This window comes from Choloepus didactylus, chromosome 6 (genome assembly GCF_015220235.1).
Source record: "Choloepus didactylus isolate mChoDid1 chromosome 6, mChoDid1.pri, whole genome shotgun sequence".
Classification (NCBI taxonomy): Eukaryota; Metazoa; Chordata; class Mammalia; order Pilosa; family Megalonychidae; genus Choloepus; species Choloepus didactylus.
Genome location: NC_051312.1, coordinates 19,985,773 through 19,997,090, shown reverse-complemented (window position 1 = coordinate 19,997,090; position 11,318 = coordinate 19,985,773). Strand labels below are relative to the sequence as shown.

Here is an 11,318-nt window from a genome sequence, read left to right as displayed (position 1 = left end):
AAAAAAAAAAAAAAAATTTAGCAGCATATTATTTTTAATCATTCTTTCCAACAAACCTCTGACCAGATTAATTTTATACACAAACTTCTGTCCAATGTTTCTAGTTTTGCTTTGCTGTTACCACCAAGATGAAAATATTTTAAATACAAGAAGAATCCTCAACTGCCACATTCTCTGAGCTGAGCACTCACTTATTCCTTAGGCCCTCTATTTAAATGCAAAGACTCCCCCAACCCCTCTGTAGTGAAAAGGGATTCATCAAATCACTTTTCCTTGTAACAGTAAAGGTGAAAAGGGAGAACGGAAGAAAATTTAAACCTTTTGATTTTCTTTTATGTGCCAGAGAACTGTACAAGGCACACTTAATCTTCAAAAAGAGCCCTGTGGGGTAACTACTTTTATTATTCCGTTTTACAGATGAGAAAACAGACCACTGATGAGTATTTTGAAACCCCAGCTCTTTACTCCTCTAAGTATGGTCTGTGGGAAAACAGCATCCAGCATTTTCTGGGGTCTTTTTGAAACAAGATTCTTGGGACTCATCCTAGATCTACTGAATAAGAATCTGTATTTTAACAACATCCCCAGGTGATTTTGCTGCATGTTAAAGTTTGAGAAGCACTGGTCTAAATGACACAGCCAAATAAGTGGAAGAATTGGGATTCAACTCTTATCTGACTGTGCTCTGAACAGAATGGACAGCCGAGCCACAGACATCATGGTTTTGCTGAAGACGAGGTAAGTCATCACAAACACTCCTTGGGCAAGTCAAAGCCTCGTTTAATTGCTTGTCTGTCTATTCTGACAATTATCCCTTCCCAAACCATCTGCAATTTGGAAAGGAGGCATCCTGGTAACATTGGAAAGCAGGCAGGTCTGGAGATCAAGAGAAACAAGCCAGCCAGCTCAGCCACTGCTTTGCAATGACCTTAAGAAAGTCACTCCAACTCTTGGGCCTCACTTTTTTCCTGGTGAAGTGGGAAGGTAGGAATGACCCTTTCCAACTCAATTATGCCATGCTTCTCAAGCTAGCACGTGGGGCTGCCTGGGCTCCTACACCATCAGAGTGGAAACCGCTTCCTTCTCCAGCCTGCAGTGTCTATCTCTACTCAACTCCTTTGGTAATTGCTGTGTTGCTTTTACCAAACATAAAAATAACTTATTAGCACAATAAATAACCACCACCTTCCAGGGGCCCTGACAGCCTGTCAGCACCCCCAATTCAGAGCTTTTAGCCAGCTGGATCCCAAAGATATGCAGGACTTCCAGGTCTCATCCCGGAAACCAACTAGCCACCAAAAGGGCAAAGGCTATACCCATACTCTTCAATCTTGGGACCTTGGGATGACAATTCCCAGACTCTGGACCACTGTCATCCCTGCTGCCAACACTCTGCCAAAGGGACCCGACCCAGCCACTTAGAGTGACACCAAGGTCTCTTCCTACTCATCAGAAGCCACTTCACCCCACCAGACAGGAAGACTTCTTGAACTTATGGATATAATCCAGACCCAGAAGAAAGATGGCCAGGTCTTCTTGGATGCCCTTAAACTTGGTCCGGATTTTCGCAGGGGCCGGAAGAGGTTTTCTCTGAGTATTTTTATAGAGGGGGAAGTCCAGAATTTTATTTTCTATTTAATCAGTGCATCCCCATCATCACACAAGTCCTTCCTCCAATGAACAGTGGATGTCCAGACACGAATTCCCAGAAACTGTCTGACTCAGTGCCAACTCCACTTGGCTCACCATAACTTCCCCAGGAAGCCAACCAATCTTACACACCATCACCCAGCCAAACAGATTGGAAGGCATTATTTCCAGCATAAACACTGGATTGGTCACAGCAAAGCCACAACTTGAGGAAGTCTACTTATAAGAATGTCAGAAGTGCCCCCAGAGCACGATGCAGCTAGTCCTGGGTTCCGGCTCTGTGGTTCCCAAGAGGAAGCTCCAAGAGGACCAGGCTACTTGGTTTAGTTGGGCCAGTGGTTAATAATCTCAGCACTCATCAATCCCAGTGCCTCTCTCCTGACACCTGTCTCTACTCCATCTCTCTGGGCTCTTTTCAAAGCCATCTACTTGTTTGCTTTAAGCAAAAGAGTTTCTCCCACCTTTCTTCGTACACTTTCTTTATCCCTTCTTCTACTGTTTAAGCAAATACTCATTGACACCTACTGTGTTCCAAGCACTGAGACTACAAAAATGGGTAAACACATCCTACTCTAGATGAGGTACCCATGAAGCAGAGGCAACAGGGTACAGAGCAGCAGAATCTCGGCTCTTCCAGAGGTGCGTTCTCAGGGCTCAGGACACAGGATGGGAGAGCAACAGGGTCCTGGCTGAGTGGGGTATGCCATGTAGTTTTGGAGAATCTGTTTCTAATTATCCATCATCCAAGTAGGAAGCAACCCCATGTAGGTAAGAGATGAATCACACGACTAAATAATGAAGTACAGAGTGATATGGAGTCAGATGCTCATTGAGCAGGAATAGTCCTTTGTCTCCTATCTCCAGGATTCCAGACATTCATGCAGGAAAACGAGCCCCAGGGTGGCTTTGGGCCTGGGAGAATGCCTGAGCCAGGAGGGAGGGGCGGAAGGGGCACCCCTGTGAATGTCCCTGTCTTGGGATCACTCTGTATCTCACACCAGAAGATGAGCGTTTGTGTCCACAGCTCCCACTTCATTATTTGTTACCACGTGCCAACTACACCTCATTATTGATTGTTAAACTCCAAAAAAACAAGCAGAAATCCCTTGATTCTTACCTATTGCTCTATCCTCATCACCTAACATGTGACTGGTAGATAGAAATTAGAAATATCTGTTTTAAAAGTATATGAAACAAAATACCTGACCAGTCCTCCTCCAAACTGTCAAGGTCATCAAAATCAAGGGACAATCTAAGGAACTGTCACAGCCAAGAGGAGCTGAAGGAGACAGGATGAGTAAATGTAATGTGGTATCCCGGATGGGATCCTGGAACAGAAAAAGGGGCATTAGGTAAAAAGTAAGGAAATCTGAATGAATTATGGACTCTAGTTAACACTGATGCATCAATACTGGTTCAGTAATTGCGACAAATTTGCCATGCCAAGGTAACATGTTAAAAATTGGGGAAACTGAATATGGGATATGTGGAAACCCTCTGTACCACATTAGCAATTTTTATGTATGTCTAAAAAGATTTAAAATAAATGATGTAGTTCTATAAACCCACAACTCCTCTAATTAATTAATTAATTATCTATTAATTACTCCACTTGCTCTTTGTGCTCTCAATCAGAGAAGACTTTCTCTGCTTTCTAAGACTGGAGCCATAGGACATGCTCTCGCCTGGCAGTGAGAAGCAAGGTTTCTAGTCCTACCTTCTTGTCAACTAGATGGGTAAACTGAGGCCCATGAAGGAGGAATGATTTATGCAAAGTCATATAGCGGATGGTGGCAGAGGCTCTTTAAGTTGCTCCCTGAGGACAGGGTTGACAGCTGGTTCATCATGGTACCCTCAGCAACTAAGACTGCCAGCCACGTAGTGGGCACTGAACAAGAGTTTGGGGAATGAATAAATAAACGCACATTGCTCTGATAATTGAACACTCCACTTGCAAACTAAAACTTGGAGACTCAGTCCAACATCCCAGAATCTCTTTTCTTGGGCCCTTGAGTTTATGCTCCCTGAGTCATGTCTTGGTATCTTTCTACCACAACGTCCGCTGCTCTTGGTAACTTTATAAGCATTTGGAAAATGATTGAGAACAGCTGTACTTACTGGATCAGACCCTGAAAACTTGGCTTTGGCCTGGGAGAATGCCTGAGCCCGGAGGGAGGGGCGGAAGGGGCACCCCTGTGAATGTCCCTGTCTTGGGATCACTTTGTTCAAACAGATGTGTGTACCAGATGAGACAGTGGCTGCATCACGTCCAGATCCCATCAAGTTGGGTGTCATCCTGGCTTCCAGGGAGTGGTCTTCCCAAGGAATTCATCTGCCCCTTGCTAGCCTCTTTCTCCAAAAAACTCAGAGAGCCCCCAGTCCTTGGTTAGGAGACCTTGGAGGGTACATTACATCTCCAGTCAAGGGAGAGGAGAAACTGAAGTCACCCAAAGCGAAATAAAACAAAAAATACCTCTGGCCCCCCAAAGTTGCCTAGACACCCAATGCTGGTTGCAGCCTCCAATCTGCTCATCACCCATGCTCTGAGACCTGAGTGTGTTATCCTCTGTGCCTCTGGCTGACCCAACTCCCGTGGAGCACCCTTCCCAGCAGCTGGGAGGAGCTGCGCTCTCTCATCCCTGGGTGCTCCTTATGTTCAGAGCATCTCCTCACTAACCACACACCCTCCACCCTGCAGGGAGCAGGCTCCTGGCTGGCACTGTCTCCAAAGAGTCTCCCCTGATGCCCTGCCTAGCTGATTCCATTGTCTCTACACAGGCCCTCAGAACACTCTGTACCTTCCCTCTCTTGATTATCATCACTCATTTAACTGTCTGCCCCCACTACTAGCTGTGAGCCCACAGCGTCTCGCTCACTGTTTGATCCTCAGTGTCCCGCATGGGTGCTTGGCACATAGTAGGTAATAAATTAAGACTCGTTGGAATAGCAAATGAATGAATGAGTGAAGAATGAATAAATGTATGAACAAATGGATTATTGAACAAGTGCTCTATACTCATAATTTTTTGGATAACTTACCTCAAATATCCCAGGAGAGTTGGGGAGGTTTTGACAGCATCTGTGAACACAAGCTCAAATAGTTTGTTGTTAGAGTTGTAAATTCCTGCAGGGAATTCCCCAGTGTGCTTTAGAAGCAGGGAAACAAGCACGCTGTCCTCAGTCTCACTCCCTGCTTCCCAATTTCTTCCCAGCTCTCTCCTCATTCTTTCTGTCTCTTATTACCTCTCTCTTTGACTCTCTCTCTGCCTCTCTTTCTCTCCTCTCTCTCTCTCTCCTCTCACATTCTTTCTCTCTGTTTCTCTCACTTCTCATTCTCTCTCTCTTTTACTGGCTCTATCTCTATCTCTCTCCCCTCTCTTTTCCCTCTCTCTGTCTTTCAAGCATTTCCCTCCACTCCTTTTCCTTCCCTTTCCTCCCCCAGCCGCCGTTCAGGAAGCATTCTCCATAAGTGCCAGGCACCTCACAGATGAGACACCACTTTTCCCCCCAATTCTCCTGTGCTGCCTCGTAGTGCTCTGGGAGAAGCTTGGCCCTGCAACGGTGAGGAGCATGGGATTTGGAACTGTGCAGATTCAGCCAGTCCCAGGCCTGGCTCTTCCCACACTCGCTGTGTGGCCTCGGTCAAGGGGCCTAACTTCTCTGTTCCTCAGTTTCCTTGTCAGCAAAATAGGTTTTTAAAAAGTGCCCCTCTCAGAGCACAACTGCAAAGATTCAGTGGAGTGGTGCTTGGAAAACACTTAGCACAGACTTAGAACTCAATGAATGTCAGCTCTCTCCTTACTGTCCCTTCTCTGTAGCGATAGCTTCTGGGTCCTCTGCAAGCATTACTAGGTCTTTGCTGGAGATGGTGAACCTCTCTGGACTGAGTGTTTCCCCCAGATATCATCCTTCCTTCCCAAAGTGGAGCTTCCTGCAGGGCTGGTTCTTTCGGACTCTCTAGACTCTTTCACCCACTTTGATTTGGGCAGAATATGGCTGGATGAAGCTATCCCCAAAGCTGGTTCCCCCTGAAATCATCTAAGGAACTTTTTGGAACTGTCAACATCTAGGGCCAGTCCAGGAGATTCTAATTCCAAAGGGAGGGGTGAGATCCAGGAATGGCTATTCTCAAAAACATCCACAATGACTCTGTCCCAACAGACCAGGGATTCCAACTTCTGGCCTAGATTCAAATGGAGTGGATGCCCTCTCGATATTAAATCAATGAACGAGTCAATTGGGGATGACAAATGAATAAAGGAATGAATGAATGAATGAATGATGAAACTGTTAGGTCTACCTCCACAGGAAGAAATGTTGGTATTTTTCCCCAGACTTGTGCTCTGGACTCCAAAACATGTGCTCATTTTTTTCTGTAGCTCTTCAGAGCATTAAACTTGGCTGCTCCCCCGTTCCTTTATTTTCTATGCCCTCCCATGATCTAACGCCCCAGCCTTCCCTTTCCTGGTCTGTTTCCCCCATCATCTCCCCTCCCCCTCACTTCCCCTCCAGCTTTCCACGTCACTCCCCCCTTTTCGTTCCCACTGCTCCCTCCTGCCTCCCCCACCAGCCAGACTCACCCCACCTCCACCCCACTGTAACGTGTGAAAACTGAGGGTTCATTCCTTATCCCAAGACACTTTTGTGAGAGGAAGATTTCGACACAAGAGTAACACAAAACTGATTTATTTGTTGAACCACAATGACTAACAGGGTCAGAAAATAGCACAGAAGGGGCAGGTGGGAGATGAGGGGGCACCCAGTGGCAGCGTCGCCCGCCTTCTCTCCCGAACCCCCAGTGAGCCCCAGGCAGGAAGTCTCTGCAGGTGGTCCCCCAGAACGGCCTCAGGGGCACACTGTTCCTCTCTAGAAGCTTCTTCCAGTCCTGACAGGAGGCTTTGAAACCAGCCCTGGGCAGGAAAAGTGAGCCTGTGGGAGATTCCAGCCTGTGGTGGGGAGACTAAGCTGCAAGGAGCCCCCTCCCCTTCCTCTTCGCTCAGCACCCAGGGACGGTCAGGCATCCATTTACATCAAGCTGGGCTCTCCCTGCCAGCACAGCTCACGTCTTGTCTTTGTGTCCAAAGCCCTCCAAGAACAAAACCCAGAATGTGCACGCCCTGCCCCCAGCTCACAAAGCCCCCGCCATCCACTTCTTCAAGGCCTCGCTGGTGGCATGGATGTCAAGCCATCAGCCCCACCATGGTCCCAGCCCCCCAACCCGCAGGAGAAGCCAAGAGCTCCAACCCTGATGGCGAGACCAAGCCCATCCTGTGATTGTCACCCCACAGCAAAGAGGTGGCTTCCTCAGGGATCGGACCACTGGCTCTGGGAAAAGGGAGAGTGATGAGGGAAAGGCTCATAAATTCGAAGCAAGGTGGGGAGGCTGGGAAGGGGGCCAAGGGAAGCGTTTAACAAGGCTCCTATCTCCCTCATGGCACTAGGGAAGGCCCCAGCTCAGGAGGAAGTTCCCAAGCCTTGGATGCCAGCCCCTTTTGGAAGAGATGTCCCTGTAGAGAAGCCAGCACAAACACAGCCTTCCCTCTTAAAGCACGGACCAGCCGTTGGAGCCCCCAAATCCAGTGGGGGGTGCACACATTTTTATCCTGTATTGCCTCCATACGCAAGGATATTGCGTGAAGGGCGGAACGAACTGGGTGGGAGGGTGGTTCATCCAAGTGACGTGGGAGCACTGCTCTTTGGGTAAGCCCACCCATGCTTCTACCCACATAAGGCAAAGAGCAAGCAGCCCCACCCCACGAAAGTGACTCTCAGCACCAAGAAGCACCAGTGCCCAAGAAAAACAGCCTGGGATGAAAGGGTGGGCTGGAGAGACATGGGAAAGACCCACCGCTCAGTTTCAAAGAAAGTTGGAGGGATGAGGATATGGGGAGGGGAGCCAAGCAGTGTATAAGCCAAACCCAGGGAAATCTCTCCTCCCCCTCTTTCTCTACTCTCCCTTCTCCCTTCCCAACTTCCCATTCATATAATGAAACCAAGGAGTCCTTGGTTTCACCAGTCCCATGGCCTTCCAATCCCACAGAAGATAGAGGATCGATTAAAAGAGTCTGAGGAAATTAGCAGCAAGTGTATCTAATTGGCACCGTCAAAGAGGGGCTGCAGGAAGGTAAGGCACCTTCTGGGAAGGAGCTGGATATGGCTCTAGCCCAAGGGCCTTAAATGACAGTGAACTGATCCAATTTTAGGGAAAGTTCTGGAGCTCCCAGCTCCAGGGGCTGGAGAGCTAATTCTTTGCCAACACACAGCCCATCCCCACCCCAGCCCATTCCCTAACTCTGCGTCTCAGGCAACAGGATAAAGAGCTTAAACAGGGTCAGTCTTTGCAAGCTTCCAGATACTTAACCCTTAGGAGCCCTTCAGAGGGAGGAGGTAAAAGGGGGAGAAGTTGGGATGGAGGGACAGGGACCAGTTGAAGGAGAGGGGTTTGGAGCCAGAAGGTAAGGATTCAAAGCTAAGATTGCAAAGAAAGAGGGAAAGGAGAGGGCGGAAGAGGTAAAGGGAAAACTGAAAAGGAAGAGAGAGTGCTGGAGATAATAAGAAACTAAATTTTACTGAGCCAAGGACTATCACATCAACATTTTAGGGTCAATGTGACTACCACCTTATTATACAAATAGAGAAACTGGGGCTCCAAGCAGTTAAGAAAAGAGATTTGTGCACCTCGCAGATATTAAGCAGCTGAGGGTGGGTCTGCAGGCTCAGATCCTTGCCCCCTACTGCAAAGCTCTGGAAAAAGAGTCAATTAGAGGTGAGAGGCCAGCGAGACCCAGGTAGGGGGCAGGGATAAGGGGTGGGAGTGAAGTGCGAGAGGGAAGGTGCAGGTGCAGTCACTATACCTGATTTTCAGAGGGCAAAGAGCAGGGTAGGGGCAGAGGGCACCAGGCTTCTCTCAGGTCCCAGCCCTAGTCAACCACAAGGGTCTCTTGGCTGTAGGGGATGGATTTCTCGGGCCCCTGCTCTCCACCCTTCCCCAGGTTGGAGCCAGGCCCCTGGCTGTGCGCCGAGGAGTAGCTGGCCGACTTCTCCCCACTGCTGCTGTGGGAGACACCCCCACACCTGCTCTGGCCGCAGCAGAGCATGGCGGTGCAGGCCTGGCGGAAGCGGGGATCGAAGAAGGCGTAGAGGAAGGGATTGAGGCAGCTGTTGACGTAGCTGATGCAGGTGCAGTAGGGGAAGACGTTCATGAGGAAGAGGTCGAAGTCGCAGGGCCAGTGGAGGAGGCTGCCCAGCATGTAGAGCGTCTTCACCAGGTGATAGGGCATCCAACACAGGGCAAAAGTCACCACCAGCACCACGATGATGCCCAGCAGCCGCCGCCGCTTCCGGAGGCCCTCTATGCGCTCCTTGCGGAAGTGGCTGGCGATGGTTTGGGCAATGAAGAAGTAACAGGTCAGCATGATGGTGAAGGGCACCACAAAGCCCACGGCCGTGGACGAGATCCCCAGGCCCACCTCCCAGGCCCACTCCGAGCCAGAGGCGGCCACCAGGGAGTAGTCCATGTAGCACTGCACCTTGGTGGTGTTCTCCAGGTCGCCGGTGGAGCGGAACACCATGACGGGCACGGCCAGCAGCGCGGCCAGCACCCACAGGACGGCTGTGGCCACGGCCCCGCTCACCCGCAGCCTCAGCCGCGCGTTGGCCACAGGCCTCACGATGGCCAGGTAGCGGTCGAAGCTGAGGCCGGTGAGGCAGAAGACGCTGGCGTACATGTTGACGAAGATGAGGTAGCTGCTGAGCTTGCAGGCGAAGGTGCCGAACGGCCAGTCGTAGTCCCGGTATGTGTAGGTGGCCCACAGCGGCAGGGTCACCACGAAGGTCAGGTCGGCCACGGCCAGGCTGGCGATGAAGATGTCCGCCGAGCGCCTCTTCTCCCGGCTGCTGCGAAAGACGGTCCAGAGCACCAGCCCGTTGCCCGTGGTGCCCAGGAGGAAGACTAGCAAGTAGATAGCAGGGATGAGGGCCCCGGAGGACTTCCAGTCCATGTACTCACACTCGGACTGGTTGTCCACCCCGTAGTAGTGGTCAAAATCATCACCTTCCTCCATGCTGGGCAAGGGGGTACCAGCTCGGTGGCTGTGTCGCCAACTCAGCAAGCACCCCGAGCTTCCAGCTTGAGCCTTGGAAAGTGGGAAGGGCTGGAGGTGCCTCTAAGTGCACAAAGCACTTCCCAGAGCACGAGAAGATCTGCAGACCCCAAAGGATGTCTCTCCTCTGCAGACTTCCCTCCAACCTCTCCCGCCTCGCCCCAGCCTCAGCCAAGAAGACGCTTCCTTACGCTCTCCTGAGTCTCTGTCTCCTCCTTGGCTGTCACTCTCTCCTCCCACCTCCAGACCAGCCCCTCACTTGTGAGTCTTAAGATCTTTAAGTTACAGCCCACTTTTTTTTTTTTTTTTTTTCCCTTCTTGTCCCTGGGCAAAGTGGACCAAATTGACCCCTGCCGTGCTGGGCAGACTGTTATCTGTGGTTTGCAGGCCTGCCCTCCTCCAGGACCGCCTCCTCCCTCTGACCGCCACCCACCTTAGGCCAGCCTCTGTCCCAACCCCTGGGAATTTCCTCTGGCCACTGTCCTTGCCTACTCTTTGGGGCACTCCCTCCTCAGTCCTCTCCACCCTCCGGTTCTCAACCCCCTCCCATCCCCCTCTAAATGGGTCAAATTATGCAGACTGAAATCCAGCCTAAGCTGGAGCCAGGATGGGTGGGGGGGAAGGAGAGGGTGTGAGATTTCGCAAGACAGGCCAAGCATCTGGCAAGCCCCTCCCAGCAGGCAGGTCTGGCCCCTCATTGCCCCCTGGGTTCCCAGGCCCCACCCAGACAACCTGGCTGATCTCTAGGACCCTCTTTCCACCCCTCACATCACCCTCCTTTACCCCTCAGCCTTGTCCCTCTCTCTGGGAAGCGCTGTGGTTTGTAGACACTGTTACAGGGGAATTTCTCTAGAATCCAGAAGCCAGCAGTAAATTGCAGTTGGCAGATTGCACAGGAAGTTTTAGAGGGTCCAGGAGAGAGTCGCAGGGTGAAAGAAATCCCAGACAAAAGCATCCCTGAAAAAGTCATTACCTGTGGGGAGACCGAGGCCCGACAAGATAGATGTCCTGCCCCAGGTCGCAGGGTAAGTTCTTTTACTCTTAGTTATTTCCTTTTCTTCCTCTCCAAGCACCTAACACAGTGCCTGGCTTATTGTAGGTGATCAGTAAGTGGTTGTTGAGTGAATGAGCAAGTAAGTGGTTAGAGGAATTAGGGAGCAGGTAGAGAGAGGAGTCTGAACCCAGAGGAACAAGAGTATGCAGTACTATGTGATGAGGGTGTAGACAGATTTTGGTTGCCAGGTTCCTCCTTTCCTCTCCTGGTTTTCCCTGCTCTTTGCGGATCAGGAGGTTTTGTATAATAAGATCACATGGAGGTCAGGAGGTTGTGGCCACAGGAAGAGGCACGGAAATGGGCAGCTGCTGTGGACAGTCCCATAGAAACTCACTTTACCCCACTGATCACCTCTCTAGGACCTTTGCCCAGAGAGGAAAGAAAGAGGCGTGAGTTAAGATAAAGAATATGCACTCTTTCCTCCATCCCCCTACATGGGGAAGGTCACCGAAAGCTGGGCAGGGGTGATATGGAGCGAAATCAGGAAGTAAGTCTTGGCCACATCCAAGGCA

General features: G+C 50.4%; 1 protein-coding gene across 1 annotated transcript; it reads right to left on the bottom strand.

Annotated features, from left to right (window-relative positions):
* Positions 1–6,320: 6,320 nt before the first annotated feature.
* Positions 6,321–10,004, bottom strand: APLNR (apelin receptor). Its single transcript, XM_037838932.1, has one exon. It carries the CDS (start codon positions 9,711–9,713, stop codon positions 8,571–8,573), a length of 1,143 nt encoding a protein of 380 aa, XP_037694860.1. The 5' UTR covers positions 9,714–10,004; the 3' UTR covers positions 6,321–8,570.
* Between the last annotated feature and the right edge of the window lie 1,314 nt (positions 10,005–11,318).

What these genes read in the sequence shown, in the direction of transcription:
- APLNR (XM_037838932.1), bottom strand. Translation starts at nt 9,713, where the DNA reads ATGGAGGAAGGTGATGATTTTGACCACTACTACGGGGTGGACAACCAG.